At 37.1% G+C, this 17,527-nt stretch overlaps 3 protein-coding genes across 8 annotated transcripts in view; all 3 read right to left on the reverse strand.

Annotated features, from left to right (window-relative positions):
• Positions 1–59: 59 nt before the first annotated feature.
• hprt1l (hypoxanthine phosphoribosyltransferase 1, like) lies at positions 60–6,605 on the reverse strand. Of its 2 annotated transcripts, XM_024282503.2 has the most exons (9): positions 6,331–6,601; positions 6,010–6,116; positions 3,857–4,040; positions 3,321–3,386; positions 3,228–3,245; positions 3,045–3,127; positions 1,530–1,576; positions 1,110–1,186; positions 60–957 (listed from the first exon to the last, which is right to left on the reverse strand). In XM_024282503.2, exons 1-9 carry the CDS (start codon positions 6,346–6,348, stop codon positions 910–912), a joined length of 648 nt encoding a protein of 215 aa, XP_024138271.1. In that variant the 5' UTR covers positions 6,349–6,601; the 3' UTR covers positions 60–909. The 2 variants fall into 2 exon arrangements, with proteins under 2 accessions (XP_024138271.1, XP_024138272.1); XM_024282504.2 differs by lacking the exon at positions 3,228–3,245 and having other exon boundaries at positions 6,331–6,605.
• A 1,101-nt stretch (positions 6,606–7,706) lies between these two features.
• psmd7 (proteasome 26S subunit, non-ATPase 7) lies at positions 7,707–11,868 on the reverse strand. The gene is made up of 8 exons (XM_024282501.2): positions 11,713–11,868; positions 11,257–11,348; positions 10,063–10,155; positions 9,847–9,944; positions 9,673–9,753; positions 9,504–9,595; positions 9,127–9,325; positions 7,707–8,317 (listed from the first exon to the last, which is right to left on the reverse strand). The coding sequence occupies exons 1-8, from the start codon at positions 11,784–11,786 to the stop codon at positions 8,072–8,074; spliced, it is 975 nt and encodes a 324-aa protein (XP_024138269.1). The 5' UTR covers positions 11,787–11,868; the 3' UTR covers positions 7,707–8,071.
• A 1,669-nt stretch (positions 11,869–13,537) lies between these two features.
• LOC112152726 (genetic suppressor element 1) overlaps positions 13,538–17,527 on the reverse strand; it is a 44,060-nt gene continuing 40,070 nt past the window's right edge. For all 5 annotated transcript variants that reach the window (XM_036212458.1, XM_024282486.2, XM_036212460.1 and 2 more), the window contains 4 exons: positions 17,159–17,521; positions 16,763–17,044; positions 15,593–15,696; positions 13,538–15,485 (listed from right to left, as the gene is read on the reverse strand). In XM_036212458.1, the coding sequence (XP_036068351.1) occupies positions 15,348–15,485; positions 15,593–15,696; positions 16,763–17,044; positions 17,159–17,521 (887 nt within the window). In that variant the 3' untranslated portion in view covers positions 13,538–15,347. The remainder of the gene's footprint in view (positions 15,486–15,592; positions 15,697–16,762; positions 17,045–17,158; positions 17,522–17,527) is intronic.

A 17,527-nucleotide genomic window follows, 5' to 3' on the forward strand; every position in this document is an offset into this window, starting at 1 on the left:
TCATGCTTTTACCAAAATGCTTTATCATTTAAAACAAAAACGAGGCACAGAAAATCAAATAAATCGGAGCATTGCTGCTGCCATGTTTTTTATTGTACCATAAAACAATATGTAAAATTATAATGAACAGATGTACAAATGCTATAGAATTAAGATAAACTAAACACAGACAGGCACACAAACGACACTGAAAGTGCTCATAAACTTCAGAGGTCATGAAAACATTTTCTTAAATGAGATGAGACACATAATGCTTAAAAAAAGAAAAGAAAGATTAACACAAAATTCTATGGACATGAAATGAAACACGAGAATTGTAAGTAAACACAAAACATTTAAGTATAATGATGTTCCAATGAAAAGTCATTGTTGTAATTCTGAAGCAGCTTCATTCGTTTTAAATAATAGTTAATCCCATCAGGAAATGGCGCCCTCTTGTGGGGAGCCTGTGGAAGTGCAACAAAACAGGATTTCGACTGAGCTGCGTTGCTGTAAATAGTTTAAACCTTAAGGATGAAAGAAATCAATACATTTCACTTATTTCCATGGTCGTCTGAGATATTATATATCTTCATTTTTACAGAAAACATTATAAAATAAAGGCTACCAACAGTTGGGACAATAAAATCATTCAAATACGAGTAGTCAACCAAGAAATTCCCAATCTCTGTTTAAGGAAAAGTAAGTGAAACCCTATCAACGTAAATCTGGAACTAATTTAGCAGCCAAGATATTAAATCAATTTTTATCTCACTAAAGAAACATTCTTCCTGAACTCTTTTACATCCTGCAAGTCTCTCTTTGAGGTTTGTCATGTAGAAAAATAAATAATATTTGAAAATAAAATCAAGACAGGTCATCACAGTGGTCCTAGTCCTCTGCAAGTCTTCTCTGCCGCTCTTCCAACCCTCACACTTTGTACTTTTCCTTGGCTCGATCATTCAATATACAGATGTGCTGTGGAGAACAAAGAATTAAAAAATTAAAATAGATGTGATCAAAACATTTTGAGAATCAGCAAACATTCTTACAATCCCACTAATGACAAAAATTGTACATGTGTGTCATTCAGTTACATGAAGCTTCTGTAACAGTAGAGTCACACTTACACTGAGATCTCTGAAGTATTCGTTATAGTCCAAGGCGTAACCCACCAGAAAGGCATCTGGAACCTCAAAGCCGATGTCTGAAATTCACACAAACACCACCTATATTGGTCATTTCAATAAAACAGAAGCTGCAGAAATAGGTCTGATGTAACTGTGAGAATATGCTCAAGTTCTAAAGTAAAAAAATAAAACTTCCATTTGTAGCTTTCCCTCAGCGACAGAGATTTACCAGGCTAAAAGCCCCACATGATCAGAGTCTTCATGAGCTAGAGGTTACCAGGCATGCATTAGTGCATAAATGCCCGGGTCATAACACTTACTGCTGATTTTATCTAAGTGAATTTTAATCGCCTTGCCAGATCGACAAAGCTGTGAGTGAAAGGCATTTACAGCTGCTAGAAGTGAGCAAAATGCACTCACAGTCTGGTCTATAACCCGAGCTCCTCGGGGTCCTCTTCACCAGAAGGCTGAAAAAAATATTCAAAACAATGGTTGAGATACAAAACTAAAGCCTACAAAAAAGGAGTAGATTGAAGACAAATGGCTGCAGTCTTTTAGGGCATTTTTTAATTATTATTTTGTTGTTTAATGCAAGTAATCCAATCCCCTAATAAATGCTGGTTTAAAGTTCAGTCAGTTTTTGTAGAAATTATTCATTTTAAAAAGGAAATCATACGATACAAATAATTTCACAAATTCAGAAAATGCTAGTTTCTTTTTATATTTCTGTTTTTATTCATCCCACAAAACACAGATAATTCATATTTATTATTAAAAAATAACTAATTAACAATTTACTGTTAAAGGTTGCAGACCTCTGATTTAGTCTCTACAAGTGGACACAGAATGGAGTGGAGCAGGGAGATTGTGGCTTGCTGTAGTCGCCTTTATGTCACTCCTAAAATCTTTTTTGAACTGCGTTCTCTCCTGATTTACAACGATATGAATAAAGAAATATCCAGAAATTCGATTTTGAGCTTAATTTTTGTCCTACATGTCTCACATCTGCTGTTGGCGATATGTAAAAAAAATTGTATATCGCGATATAAATAATTTTATATATCACAATTAAGTATATTTTCAGTTATTCTCTGAAAAAAATGACAAAAATTATTTAAAAATGCACAAGAATTCCAAGTTTCTTTGAAGGAAAACACAGGTTTGTGCAAAAGTTAAATAAAAATTATGGCATGAAAGACACTTTTCTATCGCATTTACTAGATGTATTTTCATATCTACCAGCACTAATTACATCATCAGAAAAATAGCAAAAAAAAAAAGTGGTTAAAACTAAATTTTTCATTGGAGTGGATTTTTAATTACGCTTTTTAATGTATGTGATCAACATAATTCCAGTAAATTTTGAAGGAGAAAAGCGGTCAAAATTTACTGGAATTACGTTGATCGTCTTAACAATTAAAAAATTACAGTAAATAAAAGAACAAAAACACTGGAGCTCCAGTGTTAAAGGGTCAAAGGTCAAACCACAAAAATTAGTGCTTAAGAAAATGTGAAGATTTGAGTGTTTTACAGCAGTACATAATGCAAAACCACAGAAGAATAGAAACCTTTCCATGATTTATTGGCTAAAATGTTTATAGTGTACAACAGCGAAGGAAGAAAGATTTCCTTTTTTCTACAAAGTCGATTTTAAAAGCAGAGGATTAAATGGCCCACTCCTTGTCAAAGCGAGTCCGCACTCACCGGGCATGCGTCCCGTTTTAGCCAGCTATCAGGAATACATCAGAGAAATAGCTTCTACCTCCGCAGTGCAGTTTTTAGTGCAGCAGATTAACTCTTAAGCTGCTCCAGCCCTCTGTCACATTACATCTCTAATTCAGTCCCAAAGAACAGTGTCCATTAGCTGAGAGCACTTTCTGACTCATTGTGCCTGAAAAGCTAGCAGCCAGTTAAAGTTTGGGGTTGGCTGCCTACCTCACAACTTTGACCATTTTGGGGTGACATTCACTCAGAAGGGACAGCAGCGTCTGCATCGTCCTCCCCGTCTCCACGATATCCTGCAACCAAACAGGAAGTGCTTACATGAACACAGTTATAAGAGACGCTTTACTAACATGGGATAGAATTTGATACTTTTTTGACAGAGAGCTTACTTACCTCTACAATCAAAACATTCTAAAGAAGAAAAACAGTCGTCGTTAGTGACGAAGGTTGACTTTTAGAGTATTTTTAGCTCTTTAGCAGACTAACCTTGCCCCGGAGGTTAGACAGCTCATCCCCTCCTATGACTTTGACACTGTTGGTCGACTTATCATTCTATGGAGAACAAACCAGAGCTGTCACTGCTTGGAACTGCATCTAAAGTAGACTCAAACACTGCAGAATGAGTGTGTAGTTAAAGTATTTCTCGCATCAGTGGTCCCATGTACAACTCAGAGGTGAATTTCTAAAGAACTACTGCCGCTCTGCAGAAACTATGTCCTAGAATACGACAGATTTTTTGATTTTGCCTAAAAATGGTGTAATCATAGTTAAAATAGCACTGGGAACGCTTTTACAATAGGAGTGGGACTTTAACCCTCTGTGTTAGCAGGCATTCCATTGGTAAAAATATCCAAAGCATCATGCAGTGGGCAAAGCATTTCAAAAAATTTGCATGTAAACACAACATTCACTGAAATCCCTAATGGAATGAGTTGCTCCTTTCAAGACTTTGGCACAAGCGGTGCGTCTCAACTCAGCACACGTCAGCTTTTTAGAGAACAAAATAAGGAGAAGCAGCTTACGCAGTAGCTCTTCACTCTAATGAAATCCACCGTTAGTGGGACTGATTTATCACTGTTCTGATTGAGCGCTTTGATGTAGTCCAGAAGGTCAGCGAAGAACTTGTAGCCCCCTTTCAGCACACACAGAGCCACGATGTGGTGGCCCCCCATGTCTTGGATGATGTCCCGGGCCAAACGCTCTGTCCTGCAGGAGGAAAGCCAGACGTGAGTTTGAGCACGACAAGGAAACTTTTTAGCAACCAAACCTACTTAAAATTAAACCTTAAAAGAACTTAAACCAACTTAAACCTTTAACACTTGGGCACCAGTTCTTTGATTTAGTGTAATTTTTTATTTGTTAACTTCAAAATCTGCAGGAATTGCATTGATTGTGTTAACGATTGAAAAGTTGCAGTATGTTTAAGATTTTGCGTTAAAGATTTTGATCTATTTTAGAGTAAGGCTGCCATGATTAATCAACTAATCGATGACTAATCGACTATTTAAAAAGTCTACGACTAATTTAATAGTCGATGAGTCATTACTTTATAATATTTGGAGAATTTTTCCATTTTTTAGGCTAATTTGGAGTTTAGCTAATATTTCAGCAGCATGTTAGCTGTTTTGGCTAACTTAGACTTTTTTTTTCATTTTTTAGGCTAATTTGGTATTTAACTAATATTTTAGCTGACTATCAGCTTCAGTGTTTTCAGTTATCAATTTCTTTTTATATTATATGGAGTCAGAGTGCTGTAAAGTTGAAAGTTATAATGCCATTGTGTTAGCTTTTTTGATTATTTTTGCATTTATTAAAGTTTTTTAGGCATCAAACTAATAGTTTAGCTGGCTTTGAGCTTCAGCATTTTCAGTTATCAATTTCAGCATCATCAGCAGCCAAATTCATCTTACAGCATTCACACTAGCACTATCGCAGGTAATGCTATATATCTAATTTTTAGTTAGTTTAAAGCTAATGATGATTAAGATGTGTGCTTTACATCCAGTTTGTGTATGACCATATTAGTCGAGTAATCTGAAAATATAATCATAGATTAGTCGATTATTAAAATAATCGTTTGTGGCAGCACTATTTTAAAGTGGTCTTTTCATTTTGATTATGCTGTTTTAAGCCATTTTTTTTAACTGTCATTTTCTTGGCTAGTTTCTGCAGAGCGGCAGTAGTTCATCAGAAGTTCACCTCTAAGTTGTGGGCGGGATTGTTGGTGGGGAGTGAGCCTGCACTCATTTCCTATCATCCCTTTTTTTGCACAATGCTACAAAAATGTGGAGCAATGTAAGAGCTATTTAGTCATACAGTTTGGAGTCCGATGCCAATTCAAATGAATAAAACAAAAATCTATAGGTTTCTACAAGTGGATGCATCAGAATGGAGAGGAGCATAAAACCTGTGGCCACCGACTGTAGCACCTACATCACTGCTACAAGCTTTTTGCATTTTTTCATCGATTTGAATAAAGAAATACTCAGAACGGTTATTTTAAGCTTCATTTTCATTATATTTGTCCTCCATCATCAGTAAAATACCACAAAGACAAGTTAAAAAAACACAAAAAAATGCTATTTTGAGTAGAGTGGACCTTTAAAGGTAAAAAAATACAAAAATAAAAAAAATAAATCATCGACTGCCTTCATGCCTATAACCTCCATCTACAACTCTTGCTGCCTCAATAGAGCTGGTTTTCCTGCAGGTTTTCCAGAAACCCTGTCTCATCTCCTGCTGATTACCTGGATCAGGTGTGTTTGGCCAATAAGGAGCTTCAATGGCAGGCTGGCTTGAAAACATGTAGGACGCCGGCCCTCGAGGCCTGGATTTGGGGATCCCTTACAGCTACCACCAAGTACAAACGGCTTCATGTGTGCTAAATGCCAGTTTTGCACTACAATCCATCTGTCCTTTGATCCTTGCACGTGTTTGATTGTTGCACATTGTTATCTGCTAAATTACCCATTTATTTTTCTGTATTGTGTGCCCACTTTGAAGAGAACTGTCCCTGCATCTCATTATACAGGGTATGTTTCAATTTCTACAGAAAAGAAACAAAACTGCTTAGCTTGAGTTTTCTGCAGACAGCCTTCCTCCCAAACATCATCATCATCCTATTCCTTAAAACCAAAGTATCATCTGTGGAGGAGTCAGGTGTGGAAGGGCTCACCTGTCCATGATGAGCCCATGAGGGATGATCACCTTGTCCAAGTCGTTTTCATAATGTCTGGGGATGCAGAAAAGATCCAGCTCGTGTCCCTTCTCATCGTCAGCTATCTGAAACAATATATATATATATATATATAAATAAAAAAACGAAGGCGTTTATCGTTCCTGGTGCATGCACGTGACACCCCGGTAAAAGTGCATGCCAGCCTCCAACCAACCACCTGTTTATCTGACGCGTCGGTCGGGCCTGCGGGGAACCACACCCTGACAACTTCTCCGAACCAGACCCGCGTGCGTCGGGCGGTTCGGCCGTGCGCCTCACCTGCAGATAGGAAGCCATGTTCGCGCGCACGGCGGCGGCGGCGGTCCTCCGTTCCGTTCAACTGCGGGGACTTTTCTGAAGAGTCATGCTCCTCCAGCCTCGAGGCGGGGGCTCGCGCGGCACGCCAAACTCCGCCGGGGTTTAAGCCCTTTACGTCAGAATCCCGTTTACCTTGGCAGTAATCTGATTTGTCCGACACATCAAATCTTAAACGTGCTGCGATGGTTCCTCACGCCGCCCGCCTCTCTCCCTCTCTCTCTCTCGTTTATTTTTTTAGGACAGGCTGGATGACGCAGCTTTTAATCTGACATTTCCTTCTTCCTGAAGCATCCCACATTAATCTGGCGCTCTTTCCACACAGAAACCAGGAAAATCAAAGAAAATAGAATCTGTTCAAATGGCTTTGAAATAATTGGAGTAAAATTCAAGAGTCCGAACTAAACCTAAACCCGAGATAGGCCAAATGTTTGGAAAAGTAGAGGGATCTAACATACACATTCTGGTGGAAATATTTAACATAAATAATAGCATACATTAAAAAATATATTTCATCATTCTTTAAAATAAAATAAGTGAAGAAGAAAAAAAATATTCAATTTGGTAGTAGTATCATGGTATGGGATTGTTAGCCACCTGATCCAAAATGTTCCTGAATGAATTAAACAATTTTGTATCAAAATCTGATATTTTGTGATTTTCACATATGATTAAACAAATCTTTTGTCTGATTTTCACAAAATTTCATCAGCTTAACCCTTGTGCTATCCTAGACATTTACAGTGGGGTCATCTGGACCCCACAAAACAGTGCGCTGAACTATTTTTCAAGCATTTTTTTATCCTTACCGGTGTCCATGGCAGACATAAGATTATGTCTACCTTTGTCATGTCAGGAATCACTCATTCATATAAGGGTGGGGTCATCTGGACCCCAAGATAGGACAAGGGTTAAGTCTACAACCAACCAGTTTCACCAAAATAAATATACCAGTAAAATACTTTTTTTTCCACTTAAAGTTGAGAAGACTGCATTGGTATCAACAATATTGGGAAATATTTATCCAAATATTTTAGTATTTGGTTAGATAAGTACTTTTCCTATGTAGCTCAAGATATTCAAATTGATTTTATTGAAATGCAAGAATATTTCTTAATCGTTTTTACTACTTTTGCATAAAAAACTTTGAATATATCCATAAATGTTTTTAACAAAGATGAAATGATTCACATTTAAAGATTGTAATGGATAACCTTCTTCCAGCTGTTCATCTAAAGTCAACCACCTTTCATCGATAAAAAAACTCACTGTTCCCCTTTGAATGTCAAAATCACATAACCACCCAATCTTTTATTTGAGAAGATAAAATTAGAACAATGGAAACTGCAAAAACAAACCAGCTTTTTAATGTGATCATAGTTTAATGAGTAATACGGAAACATTTTACTCCCATTTTACAAAAAAAGAGCATCAGGGTGTCTGGTAACACCAGGAGCATGGCAACTATGAAAAACAGCAAAAACATGTTCCCACAGTCCAGAATACTCGAGAACAGCCATCATTCTCTCTATGAGATAACAGTCCACGAGGGCCATCAGTTACCATGTGGTCCAATCTCAAATATCAACTCCCTGAATGCAGGTCTACTTATAGACAGAGACCCACATTCTGTGGACAGAAAGTGGAGCACCATCCAGATGGAGATGGTACAATCTGAGAAAGGACCACAGAGGAGGAGGAGATCTCACTTCTTCTTCTTCTCGTCTTTTTTGGCGCCGTCGGCTTTGTCTTTCTCGTCTTTCTTTTCTTTCTCATCCTTCTTCTCTTTTTTGCCGTCGTCCTTCTCTTGTCCTTCCTTCTTTTCTGCGTCTCGGTTGGAAATCTTGTTGTTGATCAGATTGTGCAGAGCCACCACGGAGCGAATGAGCGAGGCCAGGTACACCACCAGCATTTGGTCATTCGTCTTCAAATAGAAGGCTTTGGTGAACTCCTGAAATAAACATCAATGGTTTTCAGTAATTTATCTCAACATTTATTGCTTTTAGACCCTATTTTTGTTTTATTAAATGATTTAAGACAACCATTTCAGTTGACAACCTAAAGGAGGACGTCGTAATATTTTAAACTTTAAATATCTTTCATCTAATTGAGAAATAATAAAGTGATAAACAACCTGTCCCTAAAGTTTTACTATAGAAAAAGCATTTACAAGTTTTTAAATGAAAAAAAAAAAAAAAAAACTGGAAATCTGTGTCCACATAAAGCAGGAAAACAACTATTTTCCTTTTATAAAGCTGCCCCCTTCTCCTACAAGTCCAATCGTATTTGTGGCCTTTGACATGCAAATCAAGTACTGAGGAAAACTGGCAGAAAACATTTTTAAACATTCACATCTCAGGAATTATTTGAGGGCAATAAAGCATTTTTTTATGAAACCAGGTTACTTCACAACCAAACGTGAGTCAAACGACAAACATGATTTTTCTGGAATGATGTCTAAGGTAGAAAAAACTAAAATACACAATTTGGATATTTGTAAATATAAACAAATGCATGGAAAACCACTGAACAAGTGGAAGCTTTTTTTCCTCAATGTTATTAACACACAAATATAAACATGTATCATGCCAACTAATAATTTTCACAACTTTAAATTTCAAGAGAAACTGAAATTAATTTAGGGAAATTTACTAAATGTTTAATTTAAGTGAAATGAGCTCAATTGTGGTCAGAGATCAATCACTATCCAGCAAGAAGCAGGATAAATCAACTTCACTCAGTGAACACTGAATGCCTTACCAGCAGATTTACATCCGGCAGCAGGTTGAACACATCCTGCAGCTGATAGATGATCTGGTGGTTGATGGGGAGTTTGCCTGCTGCCACCCTCTCCAGGTACGAGCGAATATCCAGCAACTTTGAGTTCAGGCCCTTTAGGCCATGAACCTGGTTTGTGATGCGCTGCGACAGTGTGCCAACAGTGGTATCCTTAATGTCTCTGGAGGTAGACGAGAAATCAATGAGAATAAGAGTCACACATTTATGTTTAACTTAGCAGACAGAAAGTTATCTTTAATCCTTTACACCAAGAATAAAAAGAATATTTTGAAATCCTTTTAATTTTTTCCATCAATAAACTGATTTAGATCCAGGCTTATGTTACAAGTTTTTGGTACCTGAGCAGGTGCTCTACTCCAACCTCCTCTGCTTCTTCAGCTCCAATCTCACTGGTGACGTGCTCAAAGGTCTTGGATGTTGGAGTTCCATCCTAAAAGCAAACAATTACAGCTCATATCTGAAAAAAAAAATCATTTCAAACTCAGAATTTCCTTAGTTTTCACTTACATCGTGTATTTCTTCCACGGAGATGTATGCCTCTGTAGGTAAACCGAGATCTTTGGGCTTCACGTCTATAATAACCAACACCTGAAGGACAAAGACAAGTCAAATTATGATGAAAGTTCTAAACTTTGTGATGTTCGAATGCACACACATTCAAGAAAAAAAGAGCTAGCATACCGAGTTGTTACAGTAGCGCTTGATGAGCTCATTGATGGCAATGTCATTCTTGTGAAGCTTGGGTCCTGTGTGGTACCAGCCCACTATTCTTTCTCTAGCTGAAAATCAAAAAAGGCAGTGAGTCTCACATGGGCTAAAATCCAGAAATACAATTTTAAAATCAAGCTAGCAAATGTTTTTTTTTTTTTTTTTTTTTAAAGAGAGCCAGTGACTTACCATTGACTTTCTTAAACATGCCATACATGTTCTCCAAATAGTCATGATCCAGGAACCACACAGAGTCATCTTTGTCATCCTCATCGAATGGCACTGAAAAGAATCAACAACAATTTGCCAAGAATTGTTTAAAGCTTCAATATTACTGTTTAAACATAATTACAATCCATCATTCCCATAAGAGTTTACAAAAAAACAAAAGAAATGAAAAGAATAAAAACTGTTTTTCTGAGGAGAAAAAAGGACAGAAGTTATGTATGCTCACAGTACATTAAAACTTTCCTCACTATATATTTAAATATGTTTCACTACTAATTGTTTATGTTATTTTAGCAGTAAGGCTACATTGAGATGGTTACTTTTTCCTCAAAACTTCATCTAAATGGCATCCCTACTGCTCTTATAATTCTTCTTCTTTAAAAGTGCTACAGATCCAACTTTAACAAAAAAATGCTTGGCTTTTTTCAAAACAGACTTCTATTTTAAAACAAAAACAACTAGTTCATTCCTTTTCTATAGGGATGTTGATCATCTTTCAGCATATCCCTTCAGTGGTCGCCACAGCAAAACAACTTTTGGCAGAGAGTTTTGCGCTGGATGACCAACCTGATACAACCCTGTATTTTAACTGGACTGGGAACCGGCACAGGGAGACCCAGACTTGGACCCACTACATAGTTAGGCAGTAGCTTGAAGGAAAAAAAAAAATACTGGTTTCCCACACGACAATATAGCCATCAAGTCGTCTTAATTTTCCTTTTCTTTAGGAATACACCTCCAAATTTTGCTCTGCTCTAAATCTTTTTTATTTTATAATACTACAATACATTAAAACTAAGCTAAAAGCTCAGCTTTGCTCTAACTGGGAAGACCATTCTTTATCTTCTGAGCAAAATACATCAAATCGATGTACAGCCAATATATTTCAAAATGACATGCGCATGACTTCAATACATAATGTTTCTTCTTTCATTCATTCAACTCTTTATTCCAGAGTGGACCTTTCATAACCATAAAATGCAAAACCAAAATGCTAACAATTCTAGATCATTTGTCAGAATTATGGGAACTAAAGTAGACCAGAAATGAAGAGCCTAGGTTCAGCTGATTTACTTAAGCATAATGTAAGCATCATTTCCTTTTGCTACGATTTTTTTTAAATACCAAAAAGACAAACCTTCATACTTCACTCACCTGCAAAACTGTTTGAAACATCGAGAACCTTTTTCTGCCAAGACCCGAGAAGGACACCAACCACTCGTTTCTGATTTCCAACTTTTCCTATCCTACAGATCAAATCAAGAAAAAAGCTTATTTAGGGACTGAATATAAACTACGTATCAATATTCATTAACATACTTTATACTCCTAATACTTATATAAAACAATGTTACCAGATTATCAATTGATAGATAAAACTTTTACTAAATAAAGATTAAATGCTTTTTATTTAAAATACAAAATGTAACCACACTGTTCATGTGTGCTTTTACAAAGCTAACTAGCACTGACATCAATACATTCATTTTCAATGGGGCTCTGACTCAGCAAGGCTAACGTTAGCATAGCTCAGTGCCAACCCTACGTTTATTGTTCATTCTATCTTCGATTTTTAATAGAGAACGAACAGAATCAAATCAGATTACCTACCTGTTAAAATGATCAACCACGCTGAGCAGCACAAGCGGGTGTACAACCACATTTTCCACCGCTAACTCTGGCATTTTCACCACGTAATTTAACAGAAAACCTCCACTACACAAACCGAACACTGCACTTCACTTCCGCTTTATGTCTGACGTATTTCCGGTTCACAGAACAACATTAAAAGAAACGCAGAGGAAATGCATACAAGTTTAAAAAGAGATGGGCTTGGTTGAAATTGTTGTAGTAAAACAACTACATATTAAAAAAAAAAGTTATGATTATGCGATGTTGATTCATAAAAATCGTTAATCTCTGGTTTACTCTAAAATTTTCTTTATAAAAGTTTCATCTTTGTTGAACGGAAATCACAATTCCCTTACCCATTTCCAAAATATCTGCATGTTTAAAGTAATACCCAGCTTTCAGATGGATATTTTCTGTTAACAGTTGTGAAAATAAAATAGACTTGACATTTAAGTCCATTGGGACAGTGAGGAGTACACACTATAGTCTCATTAAGATCTAATAGCAATATATATAGTGAATACAGGTGGCAGTTTTACTAGTAAATTGTAAAGAGGAAAACCATTACAATATGTAAAAAAATAAATCTTGTTGATGTATAGCATTGCTTTGACTTCACTTATAATAAAAAAAGGTTTTTACATCGCAGTATAACTTCAAAGCATTTGGATGTTTAAGGTATTCTGATTAATCTGGTTATTTAAAAAAAATGATGCTGAAAAGCATGTTGGACCATCAAAATTACTTAAGCTTCTACATAATCTTCAAGAAAATGAAGTTCATACTTTCAATAGGTCAACATTGCTAGGCTAAGTTAATCCTAAACACAAGCATTATCTATCATTAGCAGCTGAAAACTTTTGCTTGTTGTGTTTTCATGGAGTATCTTCTGTTTTGTGGTGTAACAGGCTGCACCTCTCTGCTAATGATCACTGTAAACTTGTGTGAATAACTCACACATAATTCACTATTTGTTCCATGCTGCCACTACTTTCAGAGAAAACATTTTTTCTTTGTAAAATAGGTGCACGGGGTTAAATTTCTTTCTAAATGTAAAGAATTTCACTTTTTCGCCATAATCTATATCCAAATAGAAGTATGAAGTAGTCTTGCATGTTTCTGCACAATTTTTAGTGCTTTTTAAGCCTCATTTATTAAACTTAAGTGTCTTTATGATCAAATGTGTGTAGCCTTTCTAGGATTGTGTTAATGAAAAATTTAGTTAAAATTGAAAAATGAGAAAAGCTTAACTGGCTTTTGACATTTTTAAAAAGTATAACCTGAAGGTACTAAAAAGGAATAAAGAAAATAGATGGCAAAAGTTAGTTTGTTGCATTCACTTTTTTTTCAATTTGTGCATTCATTCTGTGCAGAATTCCTGCAGTGGAAACATTCAATATTTGTCAAATAGTTAGCAGATGACACAGCGTTTTATATGCAACATTTGTGTCCCGTACTCAAGCTAACTAAAGATGTGATGTTATTTTTGGAGTATGTGGTTCATAGGATTTTAATGTAACTCCAAGACACTAATGCGAGTTGCTATCCCAACAGATACATTACGGTCATAAAAGGTTTGCTCTCTCAAACATGTTAACCCGTTAACATCGTTACGCTGTTGCATTGAGTATAAAAGAATCAGACTGGCAAGTCACAGGACAATAAATATTGTTGCTATAAATGTTTTAAGTTTAAATAGAGCTGTGGTAACATGGTAATTTCTTCTTTGTGGGATCAATAAAGTTTTATTCTGCAGTACAATACAAAGACCTGTGATTTGTGGTCAGACGCACAACAAAAGCAGTTGAGACGTTTTGCAAATATTTTAATGTAAATTTTCATTGGAATGTACAGCAATATGTTAATAAATAATTCATTGCAATTATACAGCCCAAATAATACATTACATATCAACCAATTAAGCAAATATTCAAGAATTCACAAGTTCAAAAAGGGGATTGAGCAGGACGTTCAGGAGATCAGGGGAAACTGCAGCGGTAGCTTGTGCTTCCAAAAGTTAGACAGGAAAAAAAGAAAAATGTTTTCGACAATAATTTATCTGCATTAAACAAAAAAAATATTTAAAAAAACATTAAGTTTATTATCATCCACAGTGAAAAAAAATGCTTAAAATAAACAGTAGGAAAATGATGTCACTTCCTTTGTAATAATTTTATTTTTCAAACATCAAAACCTTAAAAGCACTTCAGATATGAACATTTAACAGTGTGGATCTACAGAAGATATGTCAGAACCTGCTTTAGGATACTGAAAAAAAAGAGAAAAGGCTTTTGGATGAATCATTCAAATTAGTCCCTGTGGATGTTTGGCGTTGTCCATCATCCATTTATCTCCAAGTGTTTTGCTGTTGTAATTTTTTCTGAATAAAACCACCGTTCTTGTTTTCCTAGACATTTTTATCCTGACCAGCAGCAATTCTCCAGCAAAGCTTATGGCTTCCCACAAGGAAAGGTTAAAGCAATTAACCTTCATCTATCACAAAACTCTTCATCTATCACAAGTGACAATACTAACAAAAACTCAAAGCCTGAACGAAGCAGTTGGACAATAAATACGTTTAGGCGCTTCGTTTTCTCTGAAGTTCCTTCACGAGCACACAATGTCGTGGCCGAAGCAGAACTTAGTAAAAACAAAAGCATAAACAGGACTGTCAAGTATTTCCTCCGATAAGATTTCAAGTGCATCCCGTCTCGTTTTAAGGCCTGAGGTGTGCTTTGATTTCTCGACGAAAGCCTCTCTGATGCTGTGAGGGGAGGCTGAAGATGTGTGCTCAGAGTTTGAGCTCAGTGGTGTGGACTCAAATGATCTGATTTATTATGGGTTAAATGGTGGACAGTCCTTTAAGTCAACTAAGGCAGGGTTTGGAACTGACAGAGGACACAATCTGCCACAGATTGCAGCAACTAACATGGCAGAAAATGTAATAATCTGTATTTGGGTAAATAAATGGCCCTCCAGAAAGGGACTTAGATGCCTGGCCCCCCAAGTGCGTCAAGTATTCTCACCACTGTTCCTTTGCTGTCAGAGGCATTACTCTTATGCTACGTTCACACTGGGCTCGGAAACACGCATTTGAGTGACGGCTACAAATGAAAAGTCGATGTAAACGTGCGCATATCTGCATTTTGGACTTCTTTGCCGTTTACATGTTGCTACACAAGTTCTTAAGTCTGTTTTTGGACTTTACATATATTGAACGTGCGGCCATTGTTCAACCAGTTGAACTCGGATTTGAATATTGTAATTTGATGTATGGGTAACGCCCCTTTGAAAACACGGAAGTGCCAACTGTTTCAAAATTGATCATGAAGGTGAAGTTAATTGATACGGTTTGTGCCCAGATGGAATATGACAAAGTCTTTCATATATCGGAATAGAGCTGTGAAAGAAAAAGCCTGGAGCAAAATTGGCGATATTCACACTACTTCGACATTTCGCACCAAGCCTCTTCTAAATGTGAGTACATGCGCTAGTATCGGGTATCGACATTCCAGTATGAACACCTTATGCTAAAAGTGCATTCAAAACCCCACTTTCAGAGCGTTCTTGAAGCGGCATCACATGCCCGGTGTGTACGTAGCTTTAGGGTTTGGTCACCTCGATGGGTGAACGTTGACTTGGCCTCTGCCCCAATGAATGCTGGGTAGTGTTAAACACCTTCTGAAGTGCTCGAGCTGGGCCTGCAGTCTGTCCCGCTCCTCCCTGACTTTCTGCCTTTGAGTCACCAGCTCCTGGTAAATAGAGGACAGAAATGTTCCAGTTGCACACTCACAACTATTAGCTGCATTATTAAAGCAAGAGTTCACACAAAGAAAATGCACACGCATCAAATTCTCACCCCCATCGTCACAGAGAGCTGCTCCGCAGTTCTGGTCAGATTGCAGTTCTGAGCTTCAAGTTTTTTGCACTGACTGTACAGAATCTGGCGCTCTATGCTCGCCTCTGTGAAGACAGAAAACAACTGGAGTTGACAAACATGACAAACATGCCAGCAAAGGTTTGATATTTAACCCTCAGCAAAAGAGACAATCTAAGTTCAAAATTTTGCAAACACAATTAAAACATTTATAGTAATTTAATAAAAATGAAATAAATAAAAAGTGGAGAATAGAAAAAAGGGGATTAATCAATTCCTTCTGACCACAAAACATCTGGATTTATCCAAGACGAGAATATTAAATTGAGAGAATTCTTGATATCTTGGGTTAGTTTGAATCTCCAACCTTTTTCAGGCGACAGACTGGTTAAATGCTAGAAGGTATTTTCACCGACCGGTTTGTACGAGGCTGAAGTGGGTGCCCAAATTCTTTCTTTAAGCCTCCACTTTCTCTTAACTTATGAGGGTAAAGTTTATCGTCCATCTCTGTAAAACATCTGCAGCTGTCCTAAACTTTATTTGTACACTAGCGTTTGCGTAGAAGCCAATTAAATTGTGATTAAAAATTTCTCCTAATCCATAACTTTCAAAGTGAAAACTAAAAAAATCTAATGCCAACTTCAGCCTCACCTGACATTTAAGGAGCGAAAGATAAAAAAAGGTCACTAAAACTGGTATTTTCTAAATATAATAAAATTATATTATATAATTAAATTATTAGCACCATCCTGAGGTAGTTTCTGAATATTATGCATTATTATTATTATGGTGTATGGGAACAACTGTCACAATAAATCCATGTTTGGAGCAAAGATTCCTGGTTTTAGTCTGTTAAAGGCAGCTTTTGAAGTCAAATGCTCTTATTCTGTTTCCTCACTGGCTGAAAGTAATTTTCCAAATATGTTTATGTTTTGCTAACATTGCTAGCTTGCAGATTTTTCAAGTTAGTAGTTAGCACAGCCGCTTCAAAAGAGTAGCGGATGGATTTTTATCACATGACCAAGTGGCTTGACATGCATCAAGAATGATTCAAAGGTGGTGGAGAGAAGCTTTCCAAAATAGAACTTCCTTCAGAATGAGATTATAAATAAAACTGAATAAATGTAGGTCATGATTTTTTTCCTGACTCACCTTCCACATACTCCTTATAGGCTTCAAAAATAGCTTCAATGCCCTGCCACTTTCTTGGAGCTTCGTCCCCTTCTGCTTCGTCATCCTCCTGATCCGAGTCCTCCTCCTCCCCGTCAGACACGTGGTCCAGTGGAGCTGGAGTATCCTGAGAGGCTGCGGGGGAATGATGGCCGTTGATAGCTGCATGCTCTGTGATTAAGTTTGCAGTTTTCTTCTGAGAGATGTTATGAGGAAAACAACGATCAGATCTCCCACCAGCTTCTGGGAAACTATTTTGTCCTCCTTTGGGGAAAGGGGTGAGAAGAAAATACACAGTCACTCATAACAGCCATTTTTAGGTCACAATTTATGCTAATGCAACTTATAACCACTAGAGGGCAGAATGTGAATGTGAACCTTTGCTCTTCAGGGTGTTGTGTGTGGAATGCAGCACAGTCTGATGGAAGCGCTGAGCGAAAGACTCAGGTGTGAACCTCTCCCACGGTCGATTCCGTCCGTTCTGTGAGGAGTCGGACTCTGATTTGGAAAGAGGACCTGAAACACCATTCTGATGAGTTCGGAGTTTTCTTGAACTCTCCATAGATTCTGGCTTTTCCTGATGCGACTGTATGGGAGGAAGATTGGAGGCCAGCTGGGAATCCTTGGATGGTTTTAGTGTGTCGTTGTGGAGGTGCATAGATTTGTGTAAATAGGGAGGAGAAGGGCTGGGAGAGTCGGGGTACAGGTGTCCATTGGACTGAGACGTTGTGGAGGAGTCACCTGAAG

The sequence above is a fragment of the Oryzias melastigma genome, linkage group LG6 (assembly GCF_002922805.2).
Source record: "Oryzias melastigma strain HK-1 linkage group LG6, ASM292280v2, whole genome shotgun sequence".
Classification (NCBI taxonomy): Eukaryota; Metazoa; Chordata; class Actinopteri; order Beloniformes; family Adrianichthyidae; genus Oryzias; species Oryzias melastigma.